This window comes from Myxocyprinus asiaticus, chromosome 31, assembly GCF_019703515.2.
Source record: "Myxocyprinus asiaticus isolate MX2 ecotype Aquarium Trade chromosome 31, UBuf_Myxa_2, whole genome shotgun sequence".
NCBI classification, from domain to species: Eukaryota; Metazoa; Chordata; class Actinopteri; order Cypriniformes; family Catostomidae; genus Myxocyprinus; species Myxocyprinus asiaticus.
In genome coordinates this window covers 40,729,597-40,745,054 of record NC_059374.1, presented here as the reverse complement: position 1 = coordinate 40,745,054, position 15,458 = coordinate 40,729,597, and the positions used below count along the sequence as shown (strand labels likewise).

Below are 15,458 nucleotides of genomic sequence, written 5' to 3'. Positions count from 1 at the left end.
CTCCATGTTCTCTGCTGTAATGCAAAAAAATAAAATAAGTAATTATATATTTAATTTAATTAAATATATTAGTTTCATAACTGTTTTACAGGAGGGCTGCTTAAAGGAATTGTTTACCCAAAAATGAAAATCCTCTTATTTAGAAGTCATGGATTTAACCTCTGGAGTCGAATGGATTACTTTAATGCTGCCTTTATGTGCTTTTTGGAGCTTCAAAGGTCTGGCCACCATTGACTTGCATTGTATGGACAAACAGAGCTGAGATATTCTTCTAAAAATCTTTATTTGTGTTCTGCAGAAGAAAGAAAGTCAAACACATCTGGAATAGCATAAGGTGAGTAAACGATGAGAGAAATTTCATTTTGGGGTGAACTATTCCTTTAATTATCATGACAATGTCTATGCTTCACCTTTTTTTTCTCAGAAAAATACAGTTAATTTATTTATTTATGTTTATTTAATTCATTTATGTATTGTTTTGTCTTTTTATATTTTGGGTGAAATATGACCTGCACAAGTTTTTCGTGAAATTCACCTGACCAGAGTTTGGGACGAGATCACATGACTTTAGCTTAGCGGCAAAACAATTGAGTCCCATTTGTTTACTGGCTTTTGTGTCTTTTCCCATTGGTACAGTATCTCTGTCCTTGCTGACACACGCTTGTGTGGTGTGTGTGTGTGTGTGTTTGGTTCACAGTGTTGTTTGATATGAAGCTGAGCCTTCTTCTTCACTGCTGTTCAGTAGTGGTTGTCTCTCTCCGTATGCTGACACCTTTTGCCTCCTCTGCCTTTTACGACAGGCCACTGCAATAATTGTTGCAATAATTCCTGCCACGAGCGCTCCCAGAATTCCTGCTCCCAACAGCCAACGCCAGATCTGCTGCACCTGCTCTAGATACGGAGTTAAAAATTCCTGCACAAACCGCTGACCTGAGAGAGAGAACATACATGATGAGATCACACAGAGCAAGACGAGAGAAAGCTGAAGAAAACGTGTTATTTACGTTAAAGAAAGGTTCTGTGTTCAAAACAAGTTAACCTCATGTGGCAGCATTTGTGGCATAATGTTGATCAACACAAAAAGTTATTATTTATTATTAAAAAAAAATCTGGGTTACAGTGAGGCACTTACAATGGTAGTGAATGGGGCCAATCCGTAAATGTTTAAATACTCACAGTTTCAAAAGTATAGCTATAAGACATAAACAATATGTGTGTTAACGTGATTTTAGTATGATTAAATCACTTACAGTATTAACCTTTTCTGTGTAAACTTTTTTTTTTGATGGTTATGGACTGGCCCTATTCACTTCCATAGTAAGCGATTAAGCACATTTTTACTAAAAACACTTCTTAAATGAAAACTAAAAAGAAAACTAAATAAACATTTTCATTAACTGAAAAACAAACACACACACACACACACACACAAAAACACAATTGGGAAAAAAAGCTAAACTTAAATACATTTTCCAAAATGAAAGAAAAGAAAATGAGCATGAATTAATATTATTTGTATATTTTGATAATATATTATAGAATTTTATGCCTTCACAAGTCAATAGATAGCGAAAACACTAAATGGCCCTGAAAAATGTCACGGTCAAACATAAAGTGGCATACTAAAACTATATAAACTAATAAAACATAAAGAAAAACTATATTAAAAATGTAAAATAAAATAACTCACTGGGATCTAGTAAATATGCATATTCATATCCCAGAGCTTTGGTGGATAAGAAATAATCTCCGTTTCTGTACAGAGGGATGAAGGGGACCATAAAATATCCGTCGTTGTGTCCGATTGGAGCGTTGGCTGTTGGGTAATGTGTCCGGGGAGGCTGATGTCTCCTCAGCCACTGCTCAAAAATACTGAAACAAACAAATGCAACTGAGACACAACGCAACAAGACAAACATCAAGAAATGATGACTCATCTCAAAGTTAATGCAAAGATTAGGGTGTTTGCAGTTCTGTTACAACAAACATGTCTTTAACATTGAGTCAAAGTCCCTTAAGTCAAGTCAGTTCACTCGGCAAGGAAAAAACTCCAAAATATGTAAATTACCAATAGGAGATGTGCGCCTTCTTCAAATGTTTGCAACCTTAATGATGTGAAAAGAAATGTGGATAAATTACCTGTCAATAAATGCATGATGTAGTAGGAAAATGGGGTCATTGGCAGATCCCTGCACTGAAGACATGGATCCGTTCATAAAGACATGTAAGGCGTTGTGCATCCTGCTTTGACCCATTACTGCCAATCCCGTCTCAGGATCCGCAAAACCTGCAACCACAAACACACAGGTGACTTTATAATAACTTTACAATGCATTATAAATATGGGCTTCATTGAAAGTGTTACCGAATAATTTCACTGTCATTGTTTACTGTCATTATTGTCAGTACAAAACGGGTATGATGTAACACAAAAGGAGATATTTTATCCCTTTAAGCTCGGAGCGGGCCTGTGTGGAAAAAATTATAATTATCAAAATATGAATAACTACAGTATTGACCAACACAAAATAGGTGTCATTTTAAAGCTTAGAAGCTGTACTTTACAATATATGTACACATTATGACAAAAACTGAACAAGTGCTTTGAAATTTGCAGACAAATAAGAAGAAAAATGTTGCACTCTTCATATTATTGTAATAGGTAAAAACATCCATCTCATCAAATAGCTATGTGTCATATGTTGTTGGAAAGCCTTTAAAGAGTAGAATACAACCAGCCTATTTTTTTAGCGAGTAATATCTAAGTATGTGTCTTTGACGGTAAGGTGTTGCTTATATGCTGCGTTTTCACTTATAACTTCAGGAAAAAACAACAACAACAACATAAAATATCACACCATTGCTTAGAGGAGGCGATTATCTTTAAAATGAGCCCACACACAAAGTAATTGGATGCAGAGATCATTAGATAACCCATACGAAGCATCATGGAACGCTAAAACAAATGTTTGCTCAGATTGCTCCAACCAGTGGTGATAGTCCTCCATATTTGGGCAGAAAGTCATGTGATCAGTCACTCTAATTACATATGGCCACCAGGAGATGGCACCAAGTACATGATACAGACTCAATGATGACTCAGATGGCACAGAATGAAACTCATTACTAAAATCGTGTCTGCATGCTATGCAAACCTTTAGTCATTGTTGTTTTTGCATGTGTAATAAGTTCATATGTACAATTATTATGTTTTATTTGTTTAGAGAGGCTTTTGGACACTTAGCTAAATTATATTTGCAATGCTATAACTTTTGATTGCTTTGTTGAATCAACACAAAATTTTAATCAGTTACAGGTGACATGATTGGGAACAAAACAAAAGCAGTTTTTCAAGCCACTTGATTTAGACCCTGAGGTATATAATGTTATAAATGTTATAAGCCTTTAATTACAGAAAATCAGAAAAATCTTTAAAAACAGGGTTAAAGTGTGTCACAATCACAGAATTTAAATTCTTGGGTGAACAATTCCTTTATAGCCAAAGATATTGGTTTTTCTGATATAATAATTTCATGATCCATATATAAATGTAAATGTAATATTAATCAGCCATTGAAAAACCCATACTGGTCAACCAGTTATCTGATATTATGGTACTGCATTCATACAATAATCCTTACGAAATGAACGTTCTTACATATTTGAGCTTCTTTACCCAATGCACTTGTGTAATTTCATCCCATTGCAACTGATATCAAGTACCAACTTAAAGGAATAGTTTATCCAAAAATGAAGATTCTGTTACCATTTACTCACCATTATGTTGTTTCAAATCTGAACAATGTAAACACTATGTTGGGTTACCTTCCAGAGCGTTCCGGAAGCTCAGGTTGGCCCGTCGGTCCATCGACCCCGTCTCATACTCTGTTAGGCTCAGCACCGACTCCACATCTGCGGAGGTGGGTAGCCGTTGGAGGCGGTTGCGGTCATGGTTACCGGGGTTTCGCTGTAACGGCCCCTCTGGCGAGCCGTCACACAGTACCACACGATTGTTGTAGTCATCGGGCTGTGAACAGATCACCTGCACAGGTGTGTGAGCATTCATCAGTACATATGGGTGGAAAACACATCAATACATAGCCCAATGCAAGGTTTGTGTTAGAAGCCAAATCCAAGGGGGGCCTGGAAAGCTCAGCGAGTACTGACGCTGACTACCACTCCGTGCTGAGTGACTCCAGTCAGGCTTCCCAAGCAACAAATTGGCCCGGTTGCTAGGGAGGGTAGGGTCACATGGGGTAACCTCCTTGTTGGTGCTATAATGTGGTTCTCGCTCTCAGTTGGGCACGTGGTGAGTTGTGCGTGGATGCCGTGGAGAATAGCGTGAAGCCTCCACACGCGCTACGTCTCCGCGATAACACGATCAACAAGCCACGTGATAAGATGTGTGGATTGACGATCTCAGACGCGGAGGCAACTGAGATTCGTCCTCCGCCTCCCGGATTGAGTCACTACGGCACCACGAGGACTTAGAGCGCATTGGTAATTGGGCATTCCAAATTGGGGCGAAAAGGGGAAAAAATACAATTAAAAATCCAAGACACTAGAGTCTCAAAATGCCGTTCAGAGAGGGGTTTACGAAATTAAAGTGTGAGTCTTGTGGCTCAGAGAAGCAGGTCAGTGCTGAAGTTAAAGGGGGTTTAGGAGACAGAGATCTCACTTCAGGTCACTAGTGTTACGTGCTCGAGGCTACATAATACAATCACAGCTTTATGAGCGCATGGGTGTGTGAAGTCACTGTTCCGTCACATGAGCTTCTTCCTCAAACTTAACGTTCTTAAAGGAATGTGTGACATCAGAACTGCTTAAGGGAGGTCAGGTGCAGAGCAGGGTGGGGGAATGCTGTGTTGGAGACATACTGTAAAATCAAACTTGCACTATAATACCTATAGAGCTCTTAAACCGCTATAAAAAAACGTGTCAGTTAAATATAAAAAACTTTAGCCAGTTATTAATACATTTAAAAAAAAATTATAAAAATGTATTGAAATATTTCTACGAACAGATTTAGATTAATGATAATAAAATATATAACATAGGCTATGAAAACTGTCCTTGTGAAAACCTGCGCTTCTGAAATAGCATTTAAAAACTATAAAGTATTAGCTAGTATTAGCATTATCTTTTTAGAAGATATGGTGTTGTTAATCGTTTTAGGGACTGTTATTCATTTTCCGTGTTTTAGACAGGTGATTGGTGATCAGCTCAGTTCATGCAGCTCAAGCGGGGAACAGTATATCTGTATTACTTAATACATTCTTTCTTGAATATTCTATATGAAAACATTGTTAGTGCACTGTTAATTTCTTTCAGTATTATTTTTTTCTCCTCACATTTTGGTAAAGAGTAAAAAAGTTTCAATTAAAATCATTGCATTTTTGTCAATCTTCTTTTCTTGTCGTCTATACCTAAACATTCCTTTCGTTAACGAGATTAACACAGAATACGACGGTTTTCAAATAACATTAATGAATTGTCATACATTTTTAATGCATATACTGTTCGCCAGCACTTCGCATGGTGGGCTGGAATGCCGACAGGGGGTACTCCAGCACCCTCAGCACCCCTACTTCCCGCGGCTATGAGCTCAGTGCACAAGATGTGTGATCCTGGATGAAGTTAATGAAATACTCAGGACCAAATCCCAGTCACATGCCCAAAACAAGACTGCTAATGAGCTCTTTTAATTGAAAGAATCTTTCAAAAGTCACCAAACACTGAAATGTATAGAGAGGATTTAAGATTTTTTTATTTATTATGTATTTATTCTGCATATAAACTATTGTAATGCTTTGAAAATGCTGTTTCCAATAATCATTACAAAAAAACTTAATTGAACAATAATAATAATAATAATAATACTAAAAACTTTATGCATTTAATTCTAAAAACTTTCTCAAACACTTTCAGCTATATGTCTGGATTCTTGTATTATTACAGTAAAGTAAAAAACTAGACAAATGGGTTATTTTTGTAAAAATAAAAAAATAAAAAGATATTTTCTGTTTGTTGCTCCCCTCTCAAAACTAGCCTTTTAACACCGTGCCAACCTTCCCCATTTGGGGGTTGGCACAATTGCATAAAATACTGTAACTTCAATAACAAATCTCAGGACTGTGTTGTGACTTGGAGTGTGTCACTCAAAAAAAAATATAAATAAATAAATATATATATATATATATCCCTGATAAGATTTAAACAAATGGTTTAAATTAGATCTATTTAAATACGCATAACTTTGCAGAAGTATCAGGTTGGTGGTGGTGTAGTGGACTAAAGCACGGAACTGGTTCAATCACCACAGCCACCACCATTGTGTCCTTGAGCAAGGCACTTAACTCCAGGTTGCTCCAGGGGGATCCAGGGCACTGTAAGTCGCTTTGGATAAAAGTGTCTGCCAAATGCATAAATGTAAATGTAAGTTAGTTTAAGTAATGTCAAAACAAAAAAATGACTTTGCCATTTACCAAACAGTATTGTTTACTGCTTATACATTTTGTTTACTATGTTTTAAAAGTTCATACTTACTAATTTTAACAAAATGCATCCCATTTATTTTGAATTTATAATATGTTCACTTTTTAAAGAATTTGATGGAAATTTGTCATACAACTGTAACGCATAAATCTTAAAGATATACATAAATATACACTGGTGGCCAGAAGTTTGGAATAATGTACAGATTTTGCTGTTTTGGAAGGAAATTGGTACTTTAATTCACCAAAGTGGCATTCATCTGATCACAAAGTATAGTCAGGACATTACTGATGTAAAAAACAGCACCATCACTATTTGAAAAAAGTCATTTTTGATCAAATCTAGACAGGCCCCATTTCCAGCAGCCATCACTCCAACACCTTATCCTTGAGTAATCGTGCTAAATTGCTAATTTGGTACTAGAAAATCACTTGCCATTATATCAAACACAGTTGAAAGCTATTTGGTTCATTAAATGAAGCGTAACATTGACTTTGTGTTTGTTTTTGAGTTGCCACAGTATGCAATAGACTGGCATGTCTTAAGGTCAATATTAGGTCAAAAATGGCAAAAAAGAAACAGCTTTCTCTAGAAACTCGTCAGTCAATCATTGTTTTGATTAATGAAGGCTATACAATGCTTGAAACTGCCAAAAAACTGAAGATTTCCTTCAAAGCTGTACACTACAGTCTTCAAAGACAAAGGACAACTGACTCTAACAAGGACAGAAAGAGATGTGGAAGGCCAGATGTACAACTAAACAAGAGGATGAGTACATCAGAGTCTCTAGTTTGAGAAATAGACGCCTCACATGTCCTCAGCTGACAGCTTCATTGAATTCTACCCGCTCAACACCAGTTTCATGTACAACAGTAAAGAGAAGACTCAGGGGTGCAGGCCTTATGGGAAGAATTGCAGAGAAAAAGCCACTTTTGAAACAGAAAAACAAAAAGAAAAGGTTAGAGTGGGCAAAGAAACACAGACATTGGACAACAGATAATTGGAAAAGAGTGTTATGGATCTTAACCCCATTGAGCTTTTGTGGGATCAGCTCGACTGTAAGGAGTGTGAGAAGTGCCCGACAAGACAGTCACATCTATGGCAAGTGCTACAGGAAGTGTGGGGTGAAATGTCACCTGAGTATCTGGACAAACTGACAGCTAGAAAGCCAAGGATCTGCAAAGCTGTCATTGCTGCACGTGGAGGATTTTGTTTGATGAGAAATACTAATTTCTTTCCATATGAGCAAAATCTGTACATTATTCCAAACTTTTGGCTGTCATTATATATATATATATATATATATATATAGATACATACAGTACTGTGCAAAAGTTTTAGGCACTTGTGAAAAATGTTGCATAGTGAGGATGTCTTCAAAAATAATGACAAATATCTTTTTCTCATTTATCACTTAATGTCATATAAAGTCCAGTAAACATAAAAAAGCTAAATCAATATTCGGTGTGACCACCTTTGCCTTTAAAACAGCACCAATCCTCCTAGGTACACCTGGACACAGTTTTTCTTGGTTGTTGGCAGATAGGATGTTTCATGCTTCTTGGAGAATTCGCCACAGTTCTTCTATCTATTTCGGCTGTCTCAATTGCTTCTGTCTCTTTATGTAATCTCAGACTGACACGATGTTCAGTGGGGGGCTCTGTGGGGGCCATGACATCTGTTGCAGGGCTCCCTGTTCTATTTGCAAAAGTAATGTTTGGGAGTCTAACAATTATATTTCCTATTGACACACTAAAGCTGAAGATATAAGACTTTTGCACAGTACTGTATATATAAGTTTATATTTACCTTTTGACTTTAAGCTTACACCTTGTTTCGATGTTTTAAAGGAATGTATTAGGTTCAGTACCATTTAAGCTCAATTAACAGCATTTGTGGCATAATGTTGATTTCCACAAAAATAATTTTGTCTTGTCGCTCCTTTTATTAAAAAACAAAAAAGCAGAAATTGCTGTTACAGTAAGGCACTTACAATAGAAGTCAATGGGGCCAGTCCATAAACGTTAGCATACACATTATTTTAAAAGTATAACTACAAGATGTAAACATTATATGTGTTAACATGATTTTAGTGTGCTATATGCTTACTAAAGTTATATCCAATATTGCAACTTTGTTGTCATGTAAACCTGTAAACCTAGTATTAGATATAACTTTACACAGTGAAGGTTAGTAAGCCATTTTATCACAATAAAATCGTGCTAACATGTATAATGTTTACATCTTGTGGTTATACATTTGAAACAGTATATATTTTAGCCTTAATTGACTGGCCCCATAGACTTCCACTGTAAGTGCCTCACTGTAATAGCTTTTATAAATAAACGCAATTTTTTTTTTTCTTTTTTAGGTAATTAATTAACATTATGTACAAATGCGTTTGATTGTACCACAAGATATAGCTACTTGGAATAAAGACTGTGTTTAGTGAAAGTTATTTACCTTCCACGAGGAGAAGACCGAGGATGGGCTGATGAGGTTCATGTTCAGAGGGCTGCGCGCGCCCATCAGCTCATCCGTGCACACCTGACAGTCCTGCGCGTCACGCCAGTCCCAGTACGGGATGGTGAAGTTAAAGTCTCCGGTCAGTTTGCGGATCTCATGCTCCCAGAACAGCAGGTACACGCGATGCCAGGGCAGAAAAGCCGCCGATTCGTGCGCAAAGTCGATGTCAACCCACACGTTACCGGGACCCCCGAGCAGCGCGTCACGGGACACGTAGTAGTGCATCCACACGAACAGGTCGTACACGCTGATGTCCGCGAACATGGGGCTCGTGCCGTTGTTCATCTGCGCGTACGTGCCCGTCGCGATCACGTAGTCGGGGCTGATGCTGGTCTTGGCGAGGTTCAGGTACGAGATGAACCGCTGCCTCTCCGTTACCGACAGCTGGAAGATGTTCCTGCGCACGGATTCTCGCCGTTCCCCGCAGTTGTCTCCGAAGTAACCGAACTTGCACTCGCCGCAGTCGAAGCCCATGTAGTTACCGGCGCACTGGCATGTTCGGTTGTAGAACACCAGAGGCCACCGTTCCCGGTCGTCCGCGCCGGTGTGGGGGTACTGCGGCCCGTGGGGAAGGTCGGAGACCGTGACATCCTGGCAGAAGCCTCGACCCGAGCTCACCCCGCACACCGATCCGTCACGAGGCCACACCGGACAGCACTGCTTGCTCTGCAGGACCTCTGGAGTGGTGCATGGCCGAGGGAACTGCTGGAGAGACAGACTCAGAAACTGAATGAAGAAAAAGAGCAGAGAGACAGACAGCAGCCTCATGACAGCTATCTAAAGAGGGTGAGACACATTAGACACGCCGAAAACGCATAGTGGAGAGTTGAGGTGGAGAGTTGGGAAAACTCTCTCCAGCTCTCTCTCTCTCTCTTTACGCACTGCGTCCTACCCTTTCTCCATCCCATACACACTTACACACACGTACTTACACACATACATAACCACATATACACACACTTAAAAGAGAACATACTGTAGGCACTCAGTTGTATGACAAATTCTCTTTAAACTGATTTGTGTAAAGTTTATGAATTCAGAATAAATGTGAAGTATTTAAAGAAATATTCTGGGTTCAATTAAAGTTAAGCTTAATCGTCAGCATTTGTGGCATAATGTTGAATACCACAAAAATTTATTGCGTCAGCAAAAATGTTGGTTCCAGTGAGGCTTTTACAATGGAAGTCAATGGGGCCAATTTTTGGAGGGTTTAAAGGCAGAAATGTGAAGCTTATACTTTTATAAAAGCACTTACATTAATTCTTCTGTTAAAACTCGTGTATTATTTGAGCTGTAAAGTTGTTTAAATCGTAATTTTTACAGTCGTTTTTAGGGTTTTAGGGTTTGTTGACTACATCGTCATGGCAACAAAGTTGTAAAATTGGCTATAACTTTTAACAGAAAGGGTTTGTAAGAGATTTAATCACACTAAAATCATACAAACACTCATATTGTTTACGTCTTGTGTCTATACCTTTGAAACAGTGAGTATTTTAATGTTTACAGATTGGCCCCATTCACTTCCATTATAAGTGCCTTGCTGTAACACAGAGTTTTGCTTTTGTAAAGATATGGAGGGGCAAGTTAAAATAATTGTTTATGTTAATCAATAAAATGCCACAAATGCTGTCAACTGAGCTTGACTTGTACTGAATCCGGAATATTCCTTTAACACTAAAATAAAAAGTTATTTTTTTTGTGCATTTTTAGAATAATTATACAACATTTAGACTACTTTATGTATGGGATCTGGGTAGCTCATTGAGTATTGACGCTGACTATCACCCCTGCAGTCGCGAGTTCGAATCCAGGGTGTGCTGAGTGACTCCAGCCAGGTCTCCTAAGCAACCAAATTGGCCCGGTTGCTAGGGAGGGTAGAGTCACATGGGGTAACCTCCTCGTGGTCGCGATTAGTGGTTCTTGCTCTCAATGGGGTGCGTGGTAAGTTGCACATGGATCACGGAGAGTAGCATGAGCCTCCACATGCTGCGAGTCTCCGCGGTGTCATGCACAACGAGTCCCGTGATAAGATGCGCAGATTGACTATCTCAAAAGCAGAGGCAACTGAGACTTGTCCTCCGCCACCCGGATTGAGGTGAGTAACCACACCACCACAAGGACCTACTAAGTAGTGGGAATCAGGCATTCCAAATTGGGAGAAAAGGGGATAAAAATAACAAAATAAAATAAAATAGACTACTTTATGTATGAATATTTTTTCCTCAATGATGACCTCTTCAAATGTCCCAAAAGGAAGGACTGTGTCAGATTTAGCTAAATTTTGGGGGCAATTTTGTCTAAATAAGGACATACCATAGACTTGTATTATATGTGTACATAAACAGTTTATATTTATATATTTATTTGGGTCATTATTGGGATTCTGTAATATTTTTATGAACTACATTTTATTAATTGTCAAAATAATCCACAATATTAGGCACATATTAAATCTCCAACAAATCATATTTGCCCACCTCAGGCATCAAAGCCCTTTTATTATTTCCTATTTATTTGTGATTTGGACACCTTTTGTTCTCAACCCCGTCACGGACATAATGGCAGTAGTTTGAAATTGATTATACATAATACTGGTTATAAAATAGACAGCTGCCTACTCATGTGTCCCTCATACCTTATATAATGACTACTAAATATAACATTTATGAATTATTTGCTTATTTTTATGTGATGGAGCTACAAATAGGCAAATTGTTCATCTGTGGTCTCATTATTTTTTTGTAAAACATGTTTTTAATTCAGATTTTTAACCTAAACCCCAATTTTTGTTTGCTAGCCCTTAAAATGTCATGCAACATGTCAGCAAACAATACATTGATTTTTAATTGTGTTCCCATTTTAATGATTAAATATTGTCACTCTTGTCTCAACCCCATCACAAGTTGCACTCACAATTGCAATCACATATTTTTAACACCATGTTTCACTGAAGTAAATATATAGAATTTGTAATATATAATATATTGACTATTCCATATTTTTGTTACAATATTCATAATCAATCCCATCACAGGTGTGCAGTGAAAAATGTGATGGAGTTGTGTTTTTTGCTGCTCAAAATAGCCACTGTTCCTTGTGAAGTGTAGTACAGAAGTCCACGTAGAATGCATGAAATTAATCAATTATATATACATTTATGGATTAAAATATAATTTTGAAAAGTACTGATTTAATATCTTCATTTCATGTGATGGGGTTGAGATGTTAAGCTTGACAATACCCATCTGACTGTAATACACTTGAAAATATGAATACAAGTTATGATATTGCTTACCTGTTCCTGGACCACGCTGTTGAAGAAAGCTGAAATTATGTCACTTCTGGTTAAATATGTCACATATGGGTGGAACAAAAAATTGAATGTGCTGAAAATTGTGGGTTTAGTTGGACAAACTGAGGGACAAAACTTCATAGACTTAAAAAAAAAAAAAAAAAAAATCATGCATTTTTTTTTTTTTTTTTTTTTTTTGGGTGAAATATCTTTCTCAGCAAAAGAGCACAAATACATGTCTTCATTAATGACAAAAAGTATAAAAAGTGTGCACATTTAAAAAAAATATTTCTAGGTACAAATTCAGTGCCTCAGGGACGTCAAAATACTTGATTTAAGACAGAAAGAAGATATTCTTTTATGACAAAGATTGTTTTAATGTAATAATTCTTGTAATTCATTATAATGGACATATCAGTGTCTTTTTAGTGAACCACCACTTTAAAAAGTCTGGGGGACTGAAATATTACCAAATCCCAGAATGACCCAAACCCTAACTTTACCCCTAAAACACAACTTTTCACCTTTATGTAATTTATGTTAATGCATTATAAACTAACAATGAACAATTGTATTTACATAAATTAACATTAACCAAGATTAATGAATGCTTTAAAAATGATTGTTTATTGTTGGTTCATGAAACCTAATGATATCACTAATACAGCCTTATGGTAAAGTGCCACAAAATTAGTTAATTTTGGCCAATTTATCAATCATTTACTTTATGAAGATGTTTCCAAATGTTCCCAAAGGGACATGTATCATATTTCAACTTTTGGGGACAGAATTTGTAACACATGTAGTAACAGAGCTCTTTTTAAGCACTTAAATTGGGTTCTTACCTCTCAAAACACACACACACACACACACACACACACACACACACACACACACACACACACACACACACACACACACACACACACACACACATATATGTTGGTGCAGCTATCATTATGATGACTCTCTATAGACATAATGATTTTTATTCTGTACAAACTATAGATTCTATCCCCTAACCCTACCCCTACCCCTAAACCTCACAAAAAACGTTCTGCATTTTTATATTTTCAATGAAACATCGTTTAGTATGTTTTTTTTTTTTTTTTTTTTTTTTTAAGCAATTTGAATTATGGGGACACTAGAAATATCCTCATAAACCACATTTATAGCATAATACCCTTGTAATTACCAGTTTGTAACCTAGAAAAAGTCCTCGTAAACCACTTAAACCTGCCCACACACACACATACACACACACACACACACACTCAGTGTATCACATGCTTGAGATCTAATCACTGAATCCCGCTCGAGTTCTGTCTCGAGACTCTGTGGAATGTATGCACTTGAGTGAAGCGTCAGATAATTTCATTTACAGTTTGGAGAGAACGCAGAAAGAAACTCTTTTTTTCTTCTAAATTGATCGGTTTTAACCAACACAAATCAGCCAAGTCAACAGAGTTAGTAATGTTGGCCTTTGAACTGACAGATGAAACATTGCTTTGTAATGCTTTGTTTTAATTACTACCTGAATTCTGCATTTTTTAAAGAAATGTATCGTCACCAAAACATTGAAAAGTGGGCTATAATTTATTTATTTATTCTCATTTTCTTCAAGGCAAAGCCTTAAAATTATAGGCAAATGGTCATGTCCATTCAGTACTTTTATATTAATGCAGATTGAGATTCATTGAATTCAAGATTTCTATTTTGTGAAAGATCTCATGGTAAAGTGATGGTATCAAATGGACTGAATGATCACCATTTACATGGTGCTACTATGGTATTACTTTGGTATTATTATGAGTGATATACCCTATTGGCTTATATGTGTGTGTCATATGTTGGTGTCATGTGCTGTTTGGGGAATCATAAGTTCATCACATGTTGGCATAGTGGGCACGAGGTCCCGATAATCCATTCCACAGCACTGGAATGAGCGTCACAGGATTACTACTGCCGTGGGCTCTCTCTCTCACTCTCTACACCAGGGTTTGTTACAAAATCAATATTTTGTGCATTTCACTTAAAAATGTATGATTGTTGCATTAGAAACCAGAAAATTAAAGCAAATGGTATTTATTTTAAAAACATATGGCACAAGCACATTTTTCAAGCAAAACATTTCCCAGAAGAAGTCTGTTAGGTTTGAAATTATTAAAACAATATATATATATATATATACTGACATACAGACAAAAAGTAATTATAAACTTTAAGTTTCTGGTTATCAAGCGTTAGTGGAACATGTCTATAGTTAAAGAGATAGTTCATCCAAAAATGAAAATTCAGTCATTGGTTACTCACCGTCATGTCATTCCAAACCCACATGACAAAAAAGATGTTTGGTAGAATGTTAGGGACTGACAGTCTCAGTCAGATGACAATTAACAGTTACTGAGGCATTATTCTGCCTAACAACTCCTTTTATGCTCCATGAATGAAAGAAAGTAATATGGATTGGGAATTTTAATTTTTTTTAAATTTCAGGTGAACTACACCAGGTTTCATAATTTGAAACCTAACAACCTAACTTCTTTTTGTAATTTTTTTTCTCCCCAGTTTGGAATGGCCAATTCCCAATGCGCTCTTAGTCCTCGTGGTGGCGTAGTGACTCGCCTCAATCCGGGTGGCGGAAGACGAATCTCAGTTGCCTCTGCATCAGAGACCGTCAATCCGTGCATTTTATCACGTGGCGTGTTGGGCGCGTTACCGCGGAGACGTAGCGCGTGTGGAAGCTTCACGCTATTCTCCGCGGCATCCACGCACAGCTCACCACGTGCCCCACCGAGAGTGAGAACCACATTATAGCGACCACGAGGAGGTTACCCCATGTGACTCTACCCTCCCTAGCAACCGGGCCAATTTGGTTGCTAAGGAGACCTGGCTGGAGTCACTCAGCATGCCCTGGATTCGAACTCACGACTCCAGGGGTGATAGTCAGTGTCAATACTCGCTGAGCTACCCAGGCCCCCTTTTTTGTTATTGTCATTGTTTTTTTTGTTTTTTATAAATGTAATTTGGTTTGATCTAATGCATAGACATTAATACATTTTAAGTGTGACTTAAGTGTCACCATATAATTACAGGGGCCTCTTTGTTATATTGGTTCAGAAAATAAAGCAAACTTTTCTTCTAC

General features: G+C 37.3%; 1 protein-coding gene across 1 annotated transcript; it reads right to left on the bottom strand.

Moving 5' to 3' along the window:
* On the bottom strand, positions 1-9,847 carry tyr (tyrosinase). Its single transcript, XM_051666261.1, has 5 exons — positions 8,959-9,847; positions 3,826-4,042; positions 2,140-2,287; positions 1,691-1,872; positions 1-930 (listed from the first exon to the last, which is right to left on the bottom strand). Exons 1-5 carry the CDS (start codon positions 9,787-9,789, stop codon positions 692-694), a joined length of 1,617 nt encoding a protein of 538 aa, XP_051522221.1. The 5' UTR covers positions 9,790-9,847; the 3' UTR covers positions 1-691.
* Positions 9,848-15,458: the final 5,611 nt, after the last annotated feature.

Coding starts and splice junctions, on each gene's coding strand:
- tyr (XM_051666261.1), bottom strand. CDS start 9,789: ATGAGGCTGCTGTCTGTCTCTCTGCTCTTTTTCTTCATTCAGTTTCTG. Junction 2,288..3,825: donor CTTCCGGAACGCTCTGGAAG/GTAACCCAACAT, acceptor TTGTGGTTGCAG/GTTTTGCGGATCCTGAGACG. Junction 1,873..2,139: donor CATCATGCATTTATTGACAG/GTAATTTATCCA, acceptor TGTTTGTTTCAG/TATTTTTGAGCAGTGGCTGA.